The following is a 24563-nucleotide window of genomic DNA, read 5'->3' as shown; positions in this document are numbered from 1 at the left end:
TAAAAGACTTGAGGCTGTTAAGGTGCTTCAGCTAAGTAATGAGTTAAGGGTATGAATACTTATGCAATGTACCTATTTCAGTTTTTTATTTTTGATAAATTTACAAAGTTGTGATCTGATTTGATCAGCATCCAGTCTGTCTGAAATGACACGAAGAAACAGAAAAACTTAGACTAAATCCAGAATAAAATGTCCGTCCCATGCACTGAACGCGCTCTCCTCCACATCACGAGTAGACACGCCCCTTATTGCTGATTGGCTACAAGTTTGTTTTGCGATTCGGCCCGAATCAGTTTTCTAAAGTGTTTTTGAAAAATCACATACTCTGCCTTTAATAGAAGTTAATTGATAAAGAAATTCTATTACATTATTTTTTGACAGCATCCTCATTTTACAGCATTTTTAGACATTGCCATTGTGTGTGTGTACAAATATTTTAAAATAAATAAAATGTAAAAAAAAAAAATGAGGAAAAATAACTGTACATAGGTCAAAATCAGAAAATATACAAAGTTTTAAAGGTCAGTAAGTAGTCCATGGTTCAGAGGTCATGTTATGAGAGACCTGAAGGCATACTGAATGTGCTTTTAAAAATATTTGGGCAATAAGAATCATATGTACACCTGAGAAAGAAGTTTTAAGTGTTTTTGGCCAATGTGCCATCTGTACCTTTTTTCTTTTCTTCTTTTTGGGGCAGGAATGATATACATTCCAATTTATGCTCATTTATGCCAGTGTCAGACCTGAATTCCATATTTATGGTTCTATCACCTCTCCTCACTTTTTTTTTTTTTTAGCAGTTTCTTGCAAATGCTTCGCACATGTAAATGGAATGCTACACTTTGATGTCCTCCCATTGAATCGGACGGCCATCAGTACACATCAGAATTGTGCAGACTTGAGCTTTGTGTATGTGTCATACAAACTGATATGATGTAATCAAATAAAATATTGATGACTGAGTAAGGTGTAACGTCCACACCCTCACCCACAATTAAATCCAAAATGACACACATAGCCTCTGCCAATATTTGGTCCTGTAGGCTTTTATGTACTTCATAGTTTTGTGGAGACATGAGTTTTTATGTGTTCTCGCATGCTTAAACGTGGCCCAGATTGAGTCTAACAGCGCGTGGCCAATCATCAGCATTGTTAAAGGGATAGTTACTCATCCTCATGTTGTTCCAAACCCATATAACTTTCAAAAGAGGGGTTCACTGTTGTTTTAGACCCCACTGACTTTATTATTTAGGACTCATTATTTGGACAAAACCAGTTGTAACATTATTCAAAATAGCTTCTTTTGTGTTCTACAAAAGAAAGTAAGTTGGACAGGTTTGGAATAGCATGAGGGTGAGTAAATGGTGACATTTTTGGGTGAACTATCCCTTTAAGTGCTTGACTATGCATCACTCCATGATTATAGGTCATTGTACTTCATATCTAGGTCAACATCAGTGAGTGCTGAAATCAGGAGAAACTGAGAGCTGTGTAAGTGACTGTCTTCCCATAATACCTTGTAGAATGTAAAAAAAACAATGCTCAAGTGTTGGTGATGGCCCAAACATTTTTGTGAAAAAAAAAATGAGGAGGAGCTAGATATGTGCGAGGTGAGGAAAAAAAGAATTTTGAGTGTAAAATAGATAGATTGAGAGAATAAAAAATGTGTTTAGGTTTATAAAAAGTGTCTGTGTTACAATAATTTAAAGTAGCTACAGTATATTAATGCGAATTTACCTCTCCAAGATAACTGCAAGAAACATTGAGTCAAAGAGCCACAAATTACTCATGTTCAACAGTGTTTTTCTCTTGGATGATATTTTAAACGTTTGACACTGATTGTTTGTAGCGGAATTGAACATTTTGGCACGAATGGGGTAGGAGAGAGGGATGAAAATGTGTTTCTAATCACTCACAAAGATGCTTTTGTTCTTCTGTCTGGGCCTTCTGTAAGCCAGCGGTCCGAGCTGAGGTATTCTGTCAGAGAGTCTTAATTAGACTCATTATATAGGGTTGCAGGGTGCAGGATACACTTAAATGCTTGTGTGTGTGTGTGTGTGTGTGTGTGTGTGTGCGTGATTTATCATTCATCTAGGTGGATACAGTAAGTGGTCTAAATGGCATATTTTGACACTCAGTAGAGTCACTGTGCAAACAGTATCAGTCAGACTTTTCTTGAGTCATTCAGTCTTGCAAGTCAGAAAGTATATGAGTTTACCGGAGTTTAATGCTGTTCCAACAAAAGACAACAAATTTTTCCTAAACTTTTACTAAATTAGACAGTCAGTGTAAGTTTCCTGCCTGTCAAACTCTGAGAGAGAATTTCAAAACTCTTTAATCAAATGAAAATCTAACTTTCCCGAAAGCACCCACATTTTCCATCTCTACTCTTAATATTGCGGCAACACCTCTTCAGAGTGAAGGCCTGTGTGGTTTAAAGATAAGCTTTCAGGGCACATTTCAAACTAAGAGAAGGGATAGCAAAAAAAAAAAAAAAGACGATAACCTGATCCGGTCTAAATGGGCTGGAATAACACTCTCCACCCTGTCTGTATGTCAGTGAGAGATTTTCTCAGAAGGCTGAAAGAGCTCTCTGACTGGGCCTGTCCTGTTATTTTCCTTTTCTATTTTTTTTTTCAATCTGCCCTATTCAGTTTTTGGCTGGTTTATTTACCCCTCCTAGTGGACAGAGCCTGTAACACAACAACAAGACAGCCACATGGCCACACTTCTGTAGGGTTTCAACACATGCCTATATTTGTCGGCCTGCTGGTTGCTGTTAGGATAGGACAATATTTGGCTGAGACACAACTATTTGAAAATCTGGAATCTGAGGGTGCAAACAAATTTAAATATTGAGAAAATCACCTTTAAAATTGTCCAAACGAAGTTCTTAGCAATGCATATTACTAATCCAAAATTAAGTTTTGATATATTTACGGTCTGTCTGTCTGTCTGTCTATCTATCTATCTATCTATCTATCTAAAGTGTTCCCAGTTTTTTTTTTTTTTTATCCTTTGGATTTTTTTGGACTACTTAAATGACAAGATAAATATTTAATGTAGCTATTAAAATACAAAGCTATGCAGAAAAAAAGATGCATTGTTCTCACATGATTGATGTCTCATGGATAATATATATAATATTCTAATATTTTATCTATTGCTCTATTCATACTCTGGCAGTCAGTCTACAGCTTACTCAACAGAATTTAAAGTATGTGAGAGGGAGTTTGCACTCAGTTTAAATATGAGCAGTAAATTATATAACTGAGCGATTAGCTGGATGCTATTAGGCAAAGAGGTAATTGCAAACATTACCCTATTACTCAATGCACCATAGACAGAGCTCACACAAAGACAACTGCTGTCGTATTTTTTTCTCCTGTGCCCCATCCATCTTGTCCCCTATCCCAAAAATACCATCAAATGGACAAGGCCATGATGTTCCTGCTTTCTGGTTCAATCACCCGCTTCCCACCAAAGACAAAGTGTCACATGCATGTTGCATGTTTTAAGGGAAGCCACCTCCCTTGCTTGCTCTTAACTATGAGCACATTTCTCTGCACCCCACACACAGTGAACTACTTTTGAGGCTGTCTATGAGAGAAACTGCATTAGCTCCGACAGGCTGTCACCACAGAGATTGATAGTGTTTGAACAGACAGGACTCTCTTGCCAAATGCTGGTAAAGATGCACAAATGTTTAAAAGTGAATTAGATATTAATCCTCTGGTGTCTGGTGTTTTTAAGGGATATTTTAACCATTCACAGTGTGATATTACATATAATCCACCAAAGGGTGGATCACCCTCTCTCATATTTTTTTTTTCTTTATATGTCAGTGTTTTTTTTTTTTTTTGTGAATTTTAGAATGATAAGAATTAAAAATGTTTGACAAAATATCTACATGAGATATTTTTAGTAGATTAAGGAACATTTTTGTTCAGGCATTATTACTATTAATAATATTATTATTATTATTGTTGTTGTTGGCTGCAATTTACTTTCCATAAATGAAAATGTCAGTTCACTGTACTGTACGCAACACATTAATAATATATTTCTAAAAATATATAACATAACATATATAAAATATATATTTTATATTTACTATTGATATATTTGTAATTAAACAATATTATGCATAATAATAATAATAATGTAAACTTCAATAAAAACGTCATATATATAGTAAACAGATACAGCAATAGGGATATGCATTATAGACATACAGTAAAATAGGGACATGTGCGTATTCTTTTGAAAAATTGAGAATGATGAAAAATTATTTTGTGATATTGAATTAAAGTGTTGAATGTAGAAAATGTAGAAAGTAAGTTACAATACAAAGCCTATGACAGTGTAATAAGTATTTTTATTGCATTTTATAATGCCATTGTCAATAATTAGTACAGATTACATGCAACTAGACCTACTGTACAGTTTTTTATTGTCTGCATGGACAGACACAAGAAGATTCAGGTTACAAATACACAGATATATGTGTTTTTTTTTTTATACAGCATGAAGAAAAACGGCAGTGACTGGCATAAACATGGTCACCGGGGTTAGAACGACAAAGGTGGATGGCTAGATGCCTTTTTTTTAAATTTTCTATACTATTTCAAAAGCCACCACCTATTCTTCCCCCAAGTCTCATCTGAAAAAGCAAAACAAATGTAAAAAAAAAAAAGAGTAAAAATTAAAGAGAAGTAAACAAACAAGTTAAAAGGAAACTAAAGTACATAAAAGTCACTGCTGGAAATGTACACACATTCGTAAAAATACAATGAGAGGAGTCGAAGTGGTAGTTCCATTTGATTGGCCGAAGAAGTTAATACCATCAGGCAAAAGCTCCCCTGCAAGGGTCCTTTACTTAGAAAACGGCAGCTCAAAGCTATTCATCATCGGGCAATGGAGCTCTGAGGCGGCGTGAGGATGTGGATAAGACATAAAATACTGCTGTTACCTTCATCACGCATTTGTTTGGTTACAGTTGTGGCAGACTTGATCGATTTGGAATACAAAAATCTAGCCACAATCCCTTTGGTGGTCACTGAAGATGAACTGCATTTCTAAAAGCCTTTTCACAATCTTATTTGGTATGCTACTGTGGAAAAGCCACACCAAGTTCACAGCAAATGGCAAACAGTGGTCAAAAATAGCCTGTGTGACTTTTATCTATCTGAGTGCCTGAAAGCATGGCATTTTAGAGCCACAAGGGTGCAGAGAAGCCAGAAAATAAGAAAGACGCTCTCGATCTGCATAATTCAACCAAAGAGAGCCACTTTCTCAGAGAATTTCTATACAAATCTGGAGCGCTATTGCCTTATGAAAGACAGCTTTGAGTGCTCATGGTAAATAAAGGAATGATTTGACTTTAAAGGGAGTCTGTACACATATTGGCACCTAAAAGGACCAATAATAATAAAAAGAAACACCTTAAAGTTGCTCTTTCTTATAAGCAAGAGAGGGCTACACATTTTTCTTCAATGTTTTTTTTTCTCTTTCATTGTTTTTCTGAAGTTTTGGTCCTGTCTTATGAGAAAAGTCCTTCTGAGGTATCATTACACAATGAGTTCAACTTTTTAGTTTGTTTTCTCTCTTTTTTCCTTAAAAATGCATAAATGCACTACAGAAACAAAAACAAAATAGACCTAGCTAAGATAAATATACAAACAGGTGTGTTACCTAAACCACATATCTAACTCTTAATCTGTCTTTTTTCGAGAGATAATACACTAAAAAAAAATCATCGTCCCAGACGTTTTATGACAGAAGAACTGGGAAAACAAAACCAACAAAGGAAAACAAAATTTAACCATGATACCTGCAGCACATAATATGATAAATACATACACTTTAGCATAAGCAATACAGTATAGGAATTCTGAGCTCAAAACTTTACAATAGCTAAAAACAGGTGCAGAAAAAATAAAAGCCAAAAGAAAACAAGTAAAGGAAACACGAAAAGGAGGGAATGCCCTTGAGAGCTAAGCCGAGCGGTAATATACAAGAATACATCATTACAACGTGTGTAAAAGTAACAAAGGAGTCATGTCGATCACCACTGATGCGTTTCAGTCCACATCTTACAAAACAGCTTTGTTTACACGTGTACCTTAAAGCACAATTGTAGTCCATTTAGTGAATGCAGCAATTCATTCGTGAGTTTTTCAATTCCTTCGCAATCCTCAGTTCTTGTAGCACAAGCTCGTTGGTTCTCTTTGGATATTTTGGTTTCGTCGCGTGGTAAAAATAAAAGCCCGTTTTAGCAGGAGCGTGATGATCTCTTAGGGATGGTCTATGTGTGTGTGTGTGTGTGTGTGTGTGTGTGTGCGTGCTATTTTTCCACCGCCGTCACGAAGCTACACTTTGCATTAATTGGGAAGCGGGGTCCGTGCGAGAGTGGCCTGCGTTAATGCATTCTGCCTATCATCATTTCTGACACCCAACTGACTGGCCCATTGAGTACGCTCTAATGACCGGCCAGCTCGGTGGCTCTCATTGGCCTGGCCTCTCATTATGCATGCGGAATTAGAACACACAATTAAGCCTCCGCACAGAGGACCTGTACATAGACACTATGCTAATAGATCACTTAAAGTGGGGAATATGTGATTTGGATTTTTTTTTTTTGGAGGGGATGGAGAGGTAGTCGTCTTTTCCCCCCCCGTTGTGTCTCGTTTATTTGTTTCCATTCATGCTAATGAATTTGGAATCGAGAGGAATCGACAAGCTCCGTTCACAGCTATGCAACAATAAACATATTTTGGTTTTTTCGACAATGTGTGTTTGCGTTTTATTTTTATTAATTTTTTTGTATTTTGTGGGTGAATGAAAAACTAGAAGGGAGTTATACCTTTTGTATGACTATTGGTGACTTTCATTGGCCTATCTATTTTGTGAACTGTTTTTAAAAGGAGGTAGCATTATTTTTGGTTTTATTTCTTTGAAGGTGTTTCGAAGGTGTGTATGAAATGAACATACAGCCCAGGTATGTCAGACCATGCTTAAAAGTGAAAAGAAGGATCCCCCAACATAAAAAATTGGAAACAGTCCTTAAAATGAGTCCCTATCAGCCATCCCTTATTAGTGTGGTAAATAATACTGTTCAACAGGCAGGGTAAGCATAACAAGCAAGTGCTTGCCTGCTTTTTTTGGTATTCGTTGAACTGCATTTAATTGTGAAATACTGGTAATTGAAGTAAACCATAATGCTGAGTAATTGCTGCTGGCTTCTAGTGTCACAAAGTACATCAACTGTTATTTAAGTGCCTTTTGCATGTAAAGTCCTTTGCAATCTTAGACGGTGAAGACTGCATCTCAACACTGCAATTGCCTGAGCACAAGATGGGGTAGAGAGCTTCCTTTCTCAGATCGTAAGTGCTTGTACATTAACTAAGGAACCGCGAGAGGCTTGTTAATACTGCTTTTTGTTTCCTTTTCGGTTTGTTTTTGGCCTTTAAACATATGTAGTGTTAAGAACTCATTAGGTTAACGTATATTAAAACAGTTTTCTCCTTTAAAAAAAAAAAAAAAAAAAAGCTTTTGCATTTTACACTTTGGTTTTTGGAATGCTCTGTAGTGTAATTTAAAAAAAACTAATGATTTAACTGGAAAAAAAAGGAAATTTAAATATTCAAATGACGGATTTGTGTTCTTTTGGCCAGTTCTTTAGGAAGAAGAAAATGATAAATAAAAAAAGAGTTTTTGGTTTACTAAATATCTCTTTGGTTACCTGTAACAAAAGTAAAATGGGGAAAAAACTAAAAAAGCAACATATATTAAATTTAAACTCGGAATTTGGCATGGCACTACTGAGAAACGTTTTTTTTTTTATAGTTCAGCGAAAGCAAAATCTCACATGCTAATCAGACACTTTCTACTCACACAGTGAATTGCAAATAACTTTTATATATCTAGAAACTATAGAACTTTGAACTGATAATGAGAGAGTCACCGTGTTGGTTAGCCACAGTACAAATCCCCTTTGTAATAACAGCGTGAGGGGGCAAACACTGTGGTCTGAGGTATTCCGTGACCTTGTTATCTTTTACCTTAAAGCAATATTTTGTATCGCAGCTGATATCAATTGGCTACTACAGAAAATTCTGAAATGAACAAAGTAAATGGCGCAAATCTGGGAAAATAAGATCTAAAATTTCAAAATAATTGAACAAATGAAGCAAATTTGTGAAAAAATAAGAGAGATATGAGTGCATGTGAAGTTATTTTTTTCTTTTTTCTCCAGGATCTTACAGGGAGCCCTGCAATGTGTATTCCACCTCTGTCTCTTTAGTTTCAGCTTCTCTCTGCTATAGAAATGTTTGAGTGGTTTTGTTGGTATTTCACGTTATATTTCATCTGTGGTTCTGTTTCGGAAGTTTTCACTTAATGCTAAGTGCTATCCTCAATACTCGTGATCCAATGCTAGGATAAATTTGGAACTTTTTTTGAACAAACTTGAGTTTGTAGAATAAAGGATTTTGGAACTTCTCTCCCAAATGTAACCCCTTTTTGGAATGATGAGAGAATTTAAAAAACAAAACAATCATTAACAGAAGACATAATAGTTGAATTACATCACAATGAAAAATGTTGATCCTTTACAAATAAATGACTATGAAAGTAAAACGAAATCGAAAGCTACTGCACACATATTATAATCAACGATACAGTCAATAAAGTCTCTGAGCCGGTCCTCCACAAGCCTCGTGTCAGTCTGGCTGTCATAACAGCACCACAGGAGAACAACAGCGAAAAAGTTCCATTTCCTGAAATATGCCTTTTTTGGGGGTAGCAACATTTTCTACGTTTAGTCTGACAAAGAGCGAGGGGGAAAAACACGTTTGGGCAGATTCTTGCAGATACCATCAGATAAAGATAGGGACAGCGCAAGCATCCGCCGTTTAATCGGAGGCTAACACTGCCTCGAGACAGAACGCGCCCCCCGTTTCTCTAGTCCAGTCATGTAAGGGAGACAAAAAAAAAAAAAAAAAAAAAAGGGTTGGCCAGGTGGCCAAGGACGCCGTCACCAGTCTTTCAGCTCATTTTCTTTCAGTCTTTGCCTTTGTAGTGATTGGTGAACTTATCTGCGTGAGCGCAAAGTTACTGAGTCTTGCAGCATCCCCTTGAACGAGTACAAAAATCCGGTTGAAATCAGAAGTCATTCTAAAGATGTGCGTTTGTCATCTTTTTCCTTTTTTCAAACATCTTTCTGAGGTAAATCACCGCTGTGTATTTATCCCATAGAAAAGCAGTGTTCTCAGGCCCAAAGAACATCAAAATGAAAGCTAAAAAAAAAGACTTAAAGTAAAGAAACCTTGAGTGACTTGTGGAAAAAAAAATGACTAAGCTTGTATACTTGTATTCCCTCAGTAGCTTTAGATACAGTGGTCCATACTTCTATCAGACCATGTTTCAGAATACAGGAGGATACAATGCACAGCTGCTCAAAGGGCCTTTTTGAGGGTACACAAAAATTAAGGGGGGAAAATGTGTTTTTGCATTGTGAACTGATGAGGTCTAACCCTGTTTTGGTTTTTGAAGTTGTAGTTGATTTTTTAAAAATCTTTGTTTCTCACTTGATCTTGAACATCTTGTATATGAGGGAGGGAGGGACAGGGCCAGTGAGCTCCGCCTCCATCAAGCCTTCCTCCTACTCAAGCTCCTCTGTGGGAAGCTCCTCCTCCATGTCACGCTCATCACCAGGCATGCTCAGGTTTTGAGTGACAGATGCCATAAGGGACATGGGTCTGCTGTCCTCCTCCATCTCAGCTGGCTCCTCCTTCACATGGACATGGTGTCTGAAACAGAAATAACATGCAAAAAGTCAGTCTGAGATTACAGAAGCATGATAAACATGTCATTTTTTAAATATGGTTAAATTGCTTTCAAATATAGAAAACACAACTTTAAATGTAGATACATTTTTAATAATTTATAATTCAGTAAGGATCAAAAAATATGTATTATATATTTATATGATATTATATTATTTGTAACATTTAATGTGATTATTCTTATCAAGTTAAATTCAGCATGGACGCATTACATTGATCAAATGTGACAAAGACATTTATAATGTTACAAAAGACTTCTATTTCAAACTATTTGAACTTTCTATTCACCAAAGAATTTTGAAAAAAAAAAAAGAAAAAAAAAAAAAGTAAGATGATTTTCACAAAAATATTGGGCAGTAATATTAATATTCACTCTTTTCAAAATTATTATAAAAAGAAATTATTCTTTAGCACCACATCAGCATATTAGAATGATTTCTGAAGGATCCTGTGCCACTGAAGACTGGAGTAATGGCTGCTGAAAATTCAGTTTTGCATCACAAAAGTAAAAAACATTTTAAATATATGAAGAGTTCATTTGCAAAAACAGGTAACTCCATTTTTAACAATTTTCTAAAATCATGTTTTTTCATTGTGCATTCCAATTAATCTCATTCAAACTGCAGTTGGTTTATTTTTATTAGGTAAAAAACAAGTTAAAAATACAGCTAACTAACACAATAAAACAATAAAAACATGATAACATATATTAAAATAGAAAACAGTTATTTTGAATGGTAATATTATTTCACAATACGGTCTTTGTTGTATTTTTGGATCAAATAAATGTTTCTTGGTGAGCAAAAGTGACAAAAACATTTAAAAAAATCTTACAGATCTCAAACTTTGGAATGAGAGTGCATTAAATTTTCATTGAAAATACACACTACATATCAAGGCACTGGTAATCAGTCAGCTGGGAGTTGACTAGTCTTACCCGTACTGCTGTGGAGAAAGTCCAGGGCTGCAGCTGCCGTTACTGTTGACTTGTTCAACAGTGCTGCTGACATCATCGTGGCCAATGTGCAGCATGTTGAGGCTCGCACCCGTGCTGTTGTTCATCAGGGTGGGGCTGTTCAGAAGACCAAGACTGCTCTCCGCAAGTGCAGCCTGCACACACAGTTTGAAAGGATTTAGACTTTCTCAAAAGTTAAGAGAGATGCAATGATGGCTATGTTGCTATAAAATTATAAGGCACAGTTGACATTACAGTTGTCTGAAAGGTCACTGTAATGAAAATATTGTCATACTGTATGTAAGTTGAGGAAGATGAATGCAAGGTGTAATCAAGCACAAAGCCCTCTGGTGCCCCTTTTACACAGACAACAGTGTATATTTATTGATTTTAAATTTATATGAATTACTAAAAGATAAATGTGCTGACTGGATAGATGTAATCTGTGTGTTTTAAGAGACATCTGGCAGCAGTGGTGCAGCAGGTTAGTTTGTGTCACCACTAGGGGTCTCCTCGCTTCCATACAATAGACTTGACTGCTCGCTGAAATAACCAGAAACGCACCAACTCACACTGCTGTTACACATGTGCTCATCTCCAAAACTCATTAATATATAAAATACATGAAAGTATGTTATATTGTTTGGTAATACTAGTGATATATACTAGAGAAGATAGTGACACTTACAGTGGGGTCCAAAATTAAAAAAAATACAAGTAAAAAGTGCTGCCATTTTAGCATTTTACTTAATTTTAATTTTGGTAACACTTTATTTTAAGGTGTCTTTGTTATACGTTACATGTACTTACTATTATAATAACAATTAATTATGCATAATTACATGCAAGTAACCCTAAATCAAACCCTAATCCTAAACCTAACCATATAGTAAGTACATGTAATTAATTAATATTACTCAGTACTTAAATGTATAATTACACTGTAACAAGGACTCAAAATAAAGTGCAACCTTAATTTTTTTTATATATATAAATATATAATTACAATAAAATTTATTTAATGATAACTTAAAGAATATTATTTATAATAATCCTAATTATATAATCATTCATTGCATCATTCATCTTTGAATTATTATTTAGAACTACGCTGTACATTTTGAGTTATTTTTTATTTGTTTCTTTTTAAAAAAATCCATATTTTCTGTTGACTACATTGCACACTCAGACTGGCTTTATAGACACATAATTATATTACCATAAACTGCTTAAAAAATAAAAATAAATAAAATAAAAATTCAAGATCCAAGGCAGAAGTAATGGCACATCCATGTAAGTGTAAATGTTAAATTCATATTACCATTACTACATACAGTACAAATCTACATAAACAACTATGCATATGGATATTTTAATGCATGAGGAAAGGTGGAACGGAAAATGATTCTGAACTGAAATTTTTATGTGGTACTCATGCCAATTCAAACAGTAGTGACTGCCCAAAATATGCCACCGAGAGAAAGAAAGAGAGAGATGGAAAGAGCAACAGAGAGAGAGGGAGAAGAGCAATGAAAGAGTTTGAGGGAAATCCATTCTGATTCTGTGGAGACTGGGTGGTGGCGAGAAAGATGATCAGGGTCACACAAGGTTTAAAGGATGTGAACCAAATAAGGGCTATTTTTTACCCTTTAACTATAATTAACTAGAAGCCACCTACGATTTTGGCAAAAACAGACAGATCTAATAGGTAAACATGCTTAATACCTGTTTAATGAGATGGCCAGGTTGAATCACGTTTAAAAGGTCAATTTCAGGCAACCATATGCAGACTAAAACACACTCAAGGAATTACAAATGGAAAACAGCAGAGTCACACTCTGGTAGGGCGTTGTTGTGCACGCCAGAGATCTCCACTGTGTGTCTGATCTTTTGTTAAAGGCTAGTTTATGTGCGGCCTTTTCAGGATGAGCAGTTCCATTTCCATAGAGATGGCCTGCGGGGTCAGAGTGGGACAAACTGGGCCAGGCTGCTGGAAGTGTGTGTGTGTTGGCCCGTGATTAGCTGGGCTGTTTGTTTGTCAGGCGCTGACACTGCTTGTCCTGTGAGGAGATGGATGGGCGCAGACCTGACAGAGCGCCACACACGCTCACACACCCAGACCAGGACTCAAACACAAAGGCTAACCTCCCAGATCCATCTCTGTCTCGTCACACAGCGTTCTTGGGAAAAACACACACACACACAAACACAGAAACACAGAGCCAGGCTCCGAAAGCTCAGAACGAGAGTCGCGGTGACACCGTGGGTTTCAGATGGATTTTCTAGGACAGACACTAATTTTATGCTATGACCTTCATTGACAAATATTTGATGCTATAAATCACATATGGCTGGCTGGGAGCGCGTGTGCGATGGAGGGAGGAGAACGGAGGAGGTTTGGGAGAAGTAGCTAATTAGAAGAGGAAATTATTATCAGCGCCCTTGTGCGCTTGATCTTGCCCAGATCCGCGCAGGATTCCCACACTTTCTGAGGAATGAATTTTCCAGGATCTTTCCAGTTGTTTACAACTACTTTACTCATTCAGAAAGATTCACTCATGAACCATTTAGACCAATTGAAATAAACTGAAAAGAATGATTCGTTCACATGTCAGATCTCACTACAGCAACTTTTACTTTAACGTTTAGCAGACAAAATATTTCTGAGCTCTAGAAAAATGTATAGTCATATTTAGAAATTTTTATGACTTTAAAGATATTATTTTCCGTGCAAATTCTAATTCAGACCGATTTGCTAATGAATCCTTTAGTCCAGACTCTGAACTGGTTTGAGACGGCTTAAAAGATTCATTTACAAATCAGACAATCAAAAGATTCAATGATGAACCAACTCAAAAGAATGATTCACTCACATGTGAGTCACTATGGCTTGCTCAACACAAAATAAATATTTAACCATATAAATAAATATTTATAAATAAACACATTTTTATAATAATTAAAAAAAGGTTATTTGTGATGAGTTTTAAAATCTACATTTTAATATATCGGGCTACATTCCTCCATCATTTTCAATGATGAATGCATAAAGGTGTCGATTTGATGTAATGAAGGCACTCACCTGATAGCTGGCATTCAGAGAGCCAAATCCCAGCCCAGAAATCATATTCTTCACGAGAGTGGGACTTCTGAGAAAGAGAAGAAAGAGAGAGGGTGATTAAGTACATGTGTGGATTACAACAAAACACATCTGACCGGAGCGCATGTTAAAAAAAGCTCCCAAACCCGTGAAAAATGCTACGGCACTACTCTATTTACAAGAGATAAATAGAAAAGTTAAACAATGGAGAGTAACATGCATTCTGACACAGCATATACTGCACACACACTACTGTTTGTTCGTTTATGTGTCGGTGCGCTACAGGGCTGAAATCTGGCGCACAGGCCGTCGGCTGGGTAATTTGCCGTCGTCTCTTTGGCAGAGCTTGAGACGGCGTGTAACATCTGTTTGTACAAATGCAAGCAGGCACGCTTTTCTGTGGTGCATCTGCTCACAATGTACCCTAAACAGTGTAGACACAGACGGAAAAAATACACAAGCATGCACTGCCAAACACAAGCAGGCAAGGCATAAAAGAGACCTTTGTGCTTTTGACTAGAGAGTCAGTAATAAGGTAATGATGGGAAGCCCATTAGGGTAATCATACATGCCAATAACGATTATAGCCCCACTTCCAGAGCAGACCTACAAGCTTACGCTTTTGCTACAGGAATAAAGCCTGCTTTTGGGACTTCTGCTCAATAAATAATCTTCACTTAAAAAGTGCTGTTTTAATCTGGTGTTTCACAGGTTTTTGTGATTAGTATGACTTCAGACAGGCTCCTATTTCAGTCTGTAAAGCTAAAGAAAGTCTCAGTAGGCATTCTTAAGAAAGCCAAGAGTGGCAGCACAACTATCTGACATCAAACGTCATTGGTCAACTTGCCTCAAGATGCAATATTTGATTTAAGAGCTACAGCAGAGGTGAAGATCATTAGTGAGTAGTAATTATATTTTGGTTGGGCTACAATGTAAAAAAAAAAGTAAAAACTATGAATTGTCATATATTTTATGGTACAAACAGTAAAAGGACAGTCCCAGAAGTCCCTGTGTGATGCATCACATTATATTTTGTATAAATAATTTTGTTTCTTTTTATGTTTGTTATCAGTAATGTACATTAGGGTGTTTTGTGTTACATTTTATGTTTACTTAATGTTTATTGCATTATTTTAGTGTTGTGTGTTACCTTTTGTCTTTGTGTCTACAGTATGGTCAATCTATATACAATTATTGGCCATGTTTTATGGACAGGCCACTTATATTTAACTCTGAATAGAGGTATATTAACATTATATCACTTAATATCTTGTTACTTTTTTAAAAAGTGAATTTCTGACAACCACAGCTGCCTTTTTTTTTTTTTTTTTTACTGTAAATGTAATAGGATTACACATTTACAGTAAAATGTGTATTACATCAATTCAGGAGTCTTGGAATATAGTACTTTTATGATATCTTTTTGAGAGTGAGTGCTGCACCTTTTCTAATTAGATTTTTGGTTGCACCTCCTTTTTTGATGGTAGAGCACCTCTTTTCAGAAAAAAATAGATTTTTTTTTTTGGTGAACTTGACAACACCAGACCCCATTCACTTTTATTATATGCCTGAAAATGTAACAAAATTTAATGGAATAATCTGGAACAACAAGAATTTTAATCTTTGGGTCAACTATCACTTTAAAGGTGACCTGTCTGAGTCTACATACCCGGTCATCTTTGGTGGTCTCCTCTTTTGGTACTCCACTTCGTCCACGGTCCAAACAGCACCCTTGACGTTCTCGACCCGCACAAAGCACTTGTGCAGACTCAGGTTATGGCGCACCGCATTCTGGGTAACAGCGACGGGACAGAGAAGACAGAGCAAAAAGTAGTAGTCAGTCTCCCGTTCCAGCCACGACTCAACGCTCTAGGTATCTTAAGCAGAATCGCGACCGCGTCGCTGTCATTGCTGGAAACGCAATTATAGCGCGGCCTGATATAAACAGCCTTTAATAATGGCATAAATCTTATACCTGCTTTCTAATTAAAAGAGCGCACGTGATGATGAGCACAAAAGATTGTACGGCTCAGACAGGGACGTGTCGACTGAGCGTATCTCTCTATCTCGAACCCGTCCCCCTCCCGCCCGCACCATCTCACAGACACACAACCAATTAAGTGCACATTCTACTGACAATGTGGTGCCACACCATCATAACAGTGGGGAGTAAAAAAAAAAATCCATCTTTGAATGCAAAAAAATAAGAAACGATGCGCACTATCCCCCCTCCACCATCAGCAAACCCACCCTCTGCTTTTTTATTTTAAATTTCACTAATCAGCCACTATCTAGAATAACACCCCCAAGGGAGGCCCCTTCCTTTTCATCTACTATTTGTAGTTTGTTCATGCCCAATTTCATTACCAATTTTAATTCGTGTATAATTAAATCCTGTGTATTTTTTCCGATGCACTCTTTTTTTTTTTCTGAATCCATGAGGGAGGGACTGCTGATGCCGGAATCACTCCTAACCATAATTACAAGTGCCATAATCAGGCGAGGCCTCCCTCCTTTGAATAAATTTCCCCGTGCAGGAGCGATGATGCTTAGTTTTGCAAATGAGTATGACCCCAATTTCAGCCTGCCACCTCACCGATTTTATTTGCATTCCCATCCGTGATGAAAGACTAATTCTCCCAGTTAAAACATTAGCAGCAATTTAAAGGGGGTCAGCCTCTGCAGATATAAACAAAATGCCGCCTGGCTGTGTGTGTGTGTGTGTGTGTGTGTGAATGAGTGACTGGAGGGGTGGCGGCTATATTAGAAAGATGGCACGCTTGATGCGGATGTCAAATGCGTCTCGGTTCCTTTGGTGACGGCGACCACATGAAGAGGGAGGACACTATAGCCACCATTTTAGCTTAGAAATGAACAGCGACAGTAAATGTAATGTACAGCTTGAAACTGTGTTCTGCAGTTCAGAGTGAAACTGGATATCAAGGTTATTCAGTTTTTAAAGATATTACAAAAGACTTTTTTTGCACCACTGAATCGCTCATAGGACCAGAAACATGTATTAAGAAAGTAAATATGGGTCAATTTCAGGCACAGTGGGCTTAAAAGCTACACAGCTTACCAAGGACAAGGCTCAATCTAGATACTAGTGGCCTCACACAAAAAAAAGTACCAGTGTACAAATGGAATGAAATATTTTGTGCGGGTCAGCGTGGGTTACAAATATCTCCCACTTTATATACACAATCATTAGTTAAACTACCGCTGTGAAATTCAGAAAAGCAATGGGGAAGTTAATGAAAGAATTACACAAACCGCTGACAGACATCTCCATAAGCAAAAAAATAAAAAATAAAAATAAAATTGCAGGTGGTGTGCATGAGACAAAGGTGTGCTGAGAAATCTGCATTTAGAGCTGGGTCATTCTTTGAAACGGACATCTTTTCCTGATTGATAAATTACTTTCTGATTTTAAACCTTCTATGAGAAAAATAATGTATTGAGGTATTAATAAATTGCATTAATAGAACAGCTAATTTCTTTAAAATTCCATGAAAAATACATATATTGTATTATACACTATCGTTCAAAAGTTTTGGAATTTACTTTTTATTCAGCAACGATGCATTAAATTGATCAAAAGTGACAGTAAAAAGTTAAAAACATTTATGATGTTACAAAACATTACCATTTCAAATAAACACACTTGAACGTTCCATCAATCAAAAAATCCTGGAAAAAAAATGTATAGCCATTTCTACAAAAACATTAAGCAGCACAACTGTTTTCAACATTGATAATAATAGGAAATTTTTCTTGAGCAGCAAATCAGCATATTAGAATGATTTCTGAAGAATCATGTGACACTGAAGACAGGAGTATTAATGATAAAAATTAGTTTTGCCATCATAGATTTTAATTATATTTTAAATATATTAAACTAAAAAAAAATTTTTTTTACTGTATTTTTGTTCAAACAAAAGAAGCCTTGGTGAGCATAAAAGACTTCTTGCAAAAACTTAAATCTTTATAGTGCCACACATTTGCTTTTTATCAAAATAAATGATAAGAAAATTAAGGGGACGTTGCAATTACTAAAAGTTAGCATCAGCTCTACACTTAAGTCTATGAGGGACACAAATAGCAGCAGTTTTGCAGAATGACCCAGCTGGTGTCCATCTTGTGAATAAAAGCCGCCCTCTAACTGATCAATGACTTCCTCTACTCTCCGGACCTAACTTTTCATGAAATATAGATGGCCATTAAGAGCACCGGAGAACATGCATCTCTATTTCTATATTTAATACCGGGCCAAATGACTGGCAAGAGAGGAAGACAAGTGAGAACGTGCAGTTATTAAAATAAAAAGAAGAGAGAGAGTGTGAAAAGGTACTATAGGATGGAAAAAAAAAAGATCTGGCTCTGGTGGAGGAGGAAAAGTAGACGGATCCATTAATTGTTAAATTTCATAAAAGTGAAATGAGTTGTTAAAGATATTCCTGCCACTTTCACCTCCTTCCTCTCAACTCTCACTGGCTAAGCTCACTAACTGCTCCTGGGTGCCGCTGCGGTTCAAGACTATTAGCCTGCTGTTCTGTCTTGATGCCCTCAGCCTCCTTCGGTCCCTCTCTCACCTCACCTTCTCCGATTCTCTCCCTACTTCCTCTCCTCCAGAGGCTCAGGCACACAAATGAGCCTTGGGCCAGTGTTGGCTGAATGTGGGGCAGCACCTCCTCAGTCCAGGCTCCAGGCTATAGGTCACGTGAATGGCTAATGAGGAGACTGACTGACAGGAAGCGAGCTACTCTTTGCGGTGTCCGTTTCCTCTCTGGCCTGACAGCACCTTGCCAAGCTCCTAGTCCACAGGGGGAAGAGGAGGATGGGAGGGATGTATTAGCACATCTTTCTGAGGGGCGAACTAATGGCTAAGCAGGGTGATGGGGAGATGGCCCACTAAATGGGATGGTTACATGGGCGGCCCGGGCCTTTAATGACCACTCTTTACTTTGGACAGAAAGAGAGATAGAGAGAGAGAGAGAGAGGGGTGACTGGAGGCTAAATTTCATAAAGGTAAGATAAAAGTTAAACTTGTTGGTTAAGTAAAACTTATGATTATTTTGATTAAAAAGAAAATAATGATTAATAATAATAATTAAAATATCATAAAAGTCCTTTTAGATCAAAGTTAACCATGTTATAGGGTTTTTATTATTACTATTATTATTATTTGATTTATTACCTCATTTAACTGTAATTAAATTAAATTGTACTATTAACTGCATCATTACTACTAATATTAATAATGAATAATATTACTTAATAAAAATGTCAAGGTATAAAGGTATGTTTAGATAATAAAAAAAGTAAAAAAAAAACATGTTTGAGTTCAAAATGAAAGAAAAACAGATCTGGGAATGGCCAGGTCGTAACTTGGCTGTCGGTGTGATGCCAGGCATCATTAATAACCTCACTGTTATTGGAACTCTACAGAAGGCTGTATCTCTGTTGTACCCGCTGTACCCCTTGGCACGAAGGGTGGATTTATTGTTGTTTGGGTCATGTTGAACAATGGGCTGTGTCTGTTGCTCTGTTTTTATCTCTGTGAGACTTATAAAAGAAGGACCCCATTTGTCTCATTGCTAGAAGGCAAGCATGACTGCTGTAGACCCTGGTCTGTTGAGATGATGTGAGATAAAATATTCAGAAAACTATCCAAATAAAGTTTACAATACAAATGTAAAAACTCAAAACTATCAAAATAAAGTTTAAAAAAAAAAAGTAAAAACTGAACAAAAAATTTGAAAAAAAAAAATTTAAATAAATAAACCCCACCAAAACGCTGCAGAATAATATTTCATACTTAGTTCAAAGGAGTTTCGTTTACTGCATTTGCAGGCCAAAAAATTAGCTTGGCTTTAGTGGTGCAAAACCATGGGTCAGGGTTAAGCTGGTAAGCAAATTACTAGCCATTTGAAACTAGCAGTGTATTTTTATTTAATTAAGCAATATATGAATCACAAGATATACATTTCCATTTAAAAGTATGAGTTTGGTAAGGTTTTTAAAATGAATTTCAAAGATGTATTTTTTCATAAAAAATACGCTAAAAACAGCAATATTGTGAAATATTATCAAAATTTTAAGTAACTTTTTTTTTTCTGTTATAATATATTTTTTAAATGTCATTTATTCCAGTGATGGTAAAGCTGAATTTTCAGAAGTCATTACTCCAGTCTTCAGAGTCACATGATCCGTCAAAAATCCTTCTAATTTGCTAATTTAATTGAAAGAAGTTATTATTAAAAATGGTATGTTGAAATATTAATATTTTTGTGGAAACTGTGATTTCAGGATTCTTTGATGAATAGAAAGTTCAAAAGAAGTGTTTATTTGAAATAGAAATCTTTTGTAATATTATTAATGTCTTTACTGTCACTTACAATCAATTGAATGCATCCTTGCTGAATAAAAGTATACATTTTACTGAGCCCAAACGTTTCAACGGTAATGTCGTGTAAAATGTCAGGTGGTTCCTGCGGTAGCCAAGCACCTGCCATAGTGATGAATAGGAACGTTAACAAGTAGTACTTCAAGTATTATTGTGCAAAATGTATTGACTTTTTCACTTGATGGGACATTACCTTCCATGTTGCGGTGTTTCTCCTGAAATAGGCAAACATTCGTGTAAACCAGTTATAGATCTCGTTTAGAGTCAGCTGTCGGTCAGAGGTTTCCAGAATGGCCTGGTTGAATAAAGCCAAGAGAGAACGGAAGAGAGAAAGTGAACAAGTGTCAAGAGGTGATCCAAATGGCTGTTATTAGTAAGACATTAGCTGATGGACTGTTTCCAGACGGGCAGGCAGTGCATTATGGATAGTGCCGCATGTTTTAAGCATGACTGACACTGAGCTAAGAGATGCGCATAAATCCTTAGTTACCAGCACACACCTCTGAACTCCGCTCAAGAGCACTGGAGCACAGAGCGCACAGTCCAGATCTAACTTACGTGTCGTATGAGGGAGGCGTAGGTGAATGGAGGCCTGACATCAGCGTTTTTGTAGAATTCACAATTCTGTGCAAGTTCTGTAATGGACAGACACAATTATTTCATATATATATTTCAGTGTTGTATAAAGTGATATGTAGAGTAAGATCAGCTTTTCTAGATTTTATGTAACCTGAAGCGATAGGGGTGCAGAACTTGTCGGAGTTGCGCCGACGGATGGGCCCGACTCCGTGCAGGCTGGAAGAGCTGATGACGGAGGGTCCCTGCCTCATGGGGGTGATGGGAGTTGCGGCAGAGGTGGGGGGATGAGGCAAGCCCTCAGGAAACCCCTCACTTTCTCGTTTTGACAGCGACATGCTAGAGGCCAGGTTCAGCTAAACGGGAGGAAACAAAATTGAAAACTTATTTACAATAAAAACGACCAATCAAAATGAGTTCACCAGTAGCGTATCATATCACCATTCAGAAGGTTTACATTTTTTCAAAAGAAGACGCTCATGCTTATCAAGGTTGCATTTATTTGATTTGATTGTGAAATATTATTGTTTAATTATTATTATTTAAAATACATTTAAAGTTTATTTTTTTATTTTAATATATTTCAAAGTGTAATTTATTCCTGTTATGGTAAAGCTGAATTTCCTGCAGCCATTAATCCAGTCTTCAGTGTCACATGATCCTTAAGAAATTATTCCAATATGCTGATTTGCTGCTTAAAACATTTCTTATTATCAGCAATGTTGGAAATAGTTGTGCAGTTTAATATTTTTAAGCAAACCATGATACATTTTTAGTATTCTTTGATGAACAGAGTTCAAAAGAGTAGCATTTATTTGATCTTTTGTAAAATTATAAATGCCTTTACTGTCAATTTTCATCAAACTAATGCTTCTGTGCTGAATAAAAGAATCAATAAAAAAAAAAAAAACGTTTGAAAGGTAATTCATATTATATACTAGTATATAATATACTAGTATATATTATATACTTAGTAAACTATAATTTAATGATATCAAATGAGACATATACTCTTAAAATTAAAGGTCCCAAAAGGGTGTTTTTGCAGTGATGCCATAGAAGAACCATTTTTGGTTCCCCAAAGAACCTTTCAGTGAACAGTTCCTAAAAGAACCATTTTGAAGGACATTTTAGAAATCTAAAGAATCTTTTTTGACTATAAAGAACCTTTTCTGCATTTGAAAGGTTCCATGGATGTTTAAGGTTCTTTATAGAACCATCGATGCCAATAAAGAACCTTTATTTTTAAGAGTGTACATAACATTGAAATTCACTCCAAAAATCGAAATGTTTATTATCCAATTACAATAATGATGGAATTAGTTATAATAATAATAATATTATTGATTTATGTATTTATATTTTACAATAATATCTAAATTATAAACAAATAATTTACTATAAATAATAACATATTTATAATACATAATACTATTAATCATATTTGCAGTGTATTTGTAATGGTCAAATTTCATACGTTTATAAGCTTTTATACATGTATTATTCAGGTAAATATAGAAAAAAATGCATTAAAACTTGAAAAGTTATGTTTGGGAAGAAGAAAAATTGTATTGCATTCGATATATAAAATTATTATTAATGTTGTTTACTTTTAAGTTGCTTGTTTTTTTGTTTTTTTACATAAACATACATTTATACACATATACATAATACCAGAAATAGCACGAAACAATGACAGCGCAAAACACAAATGCCCTTCTCTCTCTATTTGGCACACGTTAAGTCTCAGCGCAGCCTCGATTCTAATTCGCATCATCTTCGTTGTGTACAGTAATCTCCTGCATTGCAATTACCAACCAGGAAATATAATCATCTTCAAATTGTCATTGGTCTCCCGCTGTGAGAAGCACATCCTGCGATCCTTGCCAGCACATCCATGCCAAAAGCAGTTGGCACAGTGACTCCATTATAAGATGATCCCGTTCACCCGGTGAAATTCAAACAAAGCACCCCACAAATCGCATTTCTCAGACACACGCGGGCACGGGCGCACAAACGAGGCTTCTCGGTGACACATTGTCTGCAATTAAAGCCACACAAGAGGAGCAAAACAAAGCGATACATGGTAGGAGGGGGTAAAACAACAATCTGGCAACAAATAACGCTTGCGGTTACCCGCCCTCATTGTGGCCCTGCTCTGCCCAATTAGCTTCGGTGAGCACGAAGCGCTAGGAAACAGTTTTCCCCATCGCTCAGGGAGTCTTTTTCGGGGTTGCTTGTTTTGTTCTAATTAAAACCATCATGTGCACGTGTGAGCAGCGAGAGATAGAGCGAGCGAGGAGGGGCGGGCGTAGCGGGGGTTGACGCTAATATGGCGAATTAAACAGCGCCAGCCCTCTTTTCTCTCCATTCTCATTGCCACAGGAGCCAACCTGGCCCATCTCCAGTAATTACGGGAGCAAAATGGTTTAACAGGTACTTAATTAACGCTGGAGCCGTGCCAGTTTGCTGTGCCAAACACCCAACGATCTTAATAGCGGTCAATGCCACACACGGGTTTGAGCTTGTGCTAAGCTCCGCCCTAATGCTCACCCTTACCACTTAATGCTAATTCTTTCTCTTGATCACACTCACAATTATCATTTTTTCATTCTCTCTCTCCCTCGTTCTCGTCTAGGTCGCTCGGCCCGGCCCGGTCACCATTTCCCATTACCGTCTAATGGCGGCTGATCCGTGGAATTTGTCTCCAAACAGGAGACGCGGCCTACTTTCGCCCTCCGCCTTCATTTATATCCCCTCAAATGAAGACACTCCACTTCTAATTGACAATTAATTTCAACATCTTCGTATTTTAATAAGACTCCTCATCAATCTCAGCATGAAATATTCATTAGATTCCTAATAATTGCACAGGCAGCTGGTGGCTTGAGGGGGAAACGCATTGTGATGGCTGCGTGTGAAGCAGCGATGTGGAATATCTAGAAAGTCTAGCTCAAAACACTGTGGCATAAATACAAGCGTCTTTAAGTACAAAAACACTCTTCTAAAGTGGATTGGAGGAAAGCAGGCCAGCTGTAGCTGCTTCAAAGAGAACTCAATCTATAAGAGTCCATCATCACACTTGAGTTGAAGGTGTTTAATGGCTTGCTTGCTTAGGCTTGCTTTTGTAAAGTGCAAGGATAAGTTGAACAGGTAAATGTATGAATCTGCATTGAGACTATAGAGTTTAGCTGCTCTCCAGGAACACGATCCAAGAAGACGGCAGATAAGAGCACAGCACTTCCGCCGTTCTCCAACAGAGAGCGCTCTGCCTCACACAACTGATTCATTGATCATACCGTGCCAGACAGTTACTTCACATGAAAAACATGAGACACACTATCAAAATACAAGTTATCAGAGGAAGTAAGAACGAGACAGAAGTTAAGAACTTACAGGTTGGTTGAAATGCTTTGGCTCTGACGGACGCATGTGCAGGTGGGCCATCATGGCCTGCAGACGCTCGCTCTCTTTGGCCAACTAGGGAACACACATATACACATATATTAGAAATATGTAAAAGTGTTTACTTTTTTCCATGTTTCCAGTTTAATGTGCACTGACAGCTACAAAAAGGTCATTTGTGGTTTGATTTTTCAAAAATGTAATACTCTGTGGTGCTACAGTATCAAAACATCCAACCAGCCTGAAACAGCAAAACCCTTATTACTGATAAAT

At 36.8% G+C, this 24563-nt stretch overlaps 2 protein-coding genes across 3 annotated transcripts in view; both read right to left on the bottom strand.

Moving 5' to 3' along the window:
- Window positions 1-11339, bottom strand: part of mdfi (MyoD family inhibitor) — a 39623-nt gene extending 28284 nt beyond the window's left edge. The window contains exon 1 of the mRNA XM_016538870.1: window positions 11329-11339. The gene's annotated coding sequence lies outside the window, so the exon portion shown is untranslated. The remainder of the gene's footprint in view (window positions 1-11328) is intronic.
- Window positions 9384-24563, bottom strand: part of LOC107728618 (forkhead box protein P4-like) — a 133729-nt gene continuing 118549 nt past the window's right edge. For both annotated transcript variants that reach the window (XM_016538868.1, XM_016538867.1), the window contains exons 11-18: window positions 24282-24365; window positions 21040-21241; window positions 20868-20944; window positions 20503-20604; window positions 15573-15694; window positions 13886-13952; window positions 10786-10958; window positions 9384-9812 (exon numbers count right to left, since the gene is read on the bottom strand). In XM_016538868.1, the coding sequence (XP_016394354.1) occupies window positions 9665-9812; window positions 10786-10958; window positions 13886-13952; window positions 15573-15694; window positions 20503-20604; window positions 20868-20944; window positions 21040-21241; window positions 24282-24365 (975 nt within the window). In that variant the 3' untranslated portion in view covers window positions 9384-9664. The remainder of the gene's footprint in view (window positions 9813-10785; window positions 10959-13885; window positions 13953-15572; window positions 15695-20502; window positions 20605-20867; window positions 20945-21039; window positions 21242-24281; window positions 24366-24563) is intronic.

Source organism: Sinocyclocheilus rhinocerous, unplaced genomic scaffold, assembly GCF_001515625.1.
Source record: "Sinocyclocheilus rhinocerous isolate Xijiao unplaced genomic scaffold, SAMN03320098_v1.1 scaffold757, whole genome shotgun sequence".
Taxonomy (NCBI): domain Eukaryota; kingdom Metazoa; phylum Chordata; class Actinopteri; order Cypriniformes; family Cyprinidae; genus Sinocyclocheilus; species Sinocyclocheilus rhinocerous.
The sequence above is the reverse complement of the archived record's forward strand: the minus strand, read 5'-3'. Positions and strand labels throughout refer to the sequence as shown.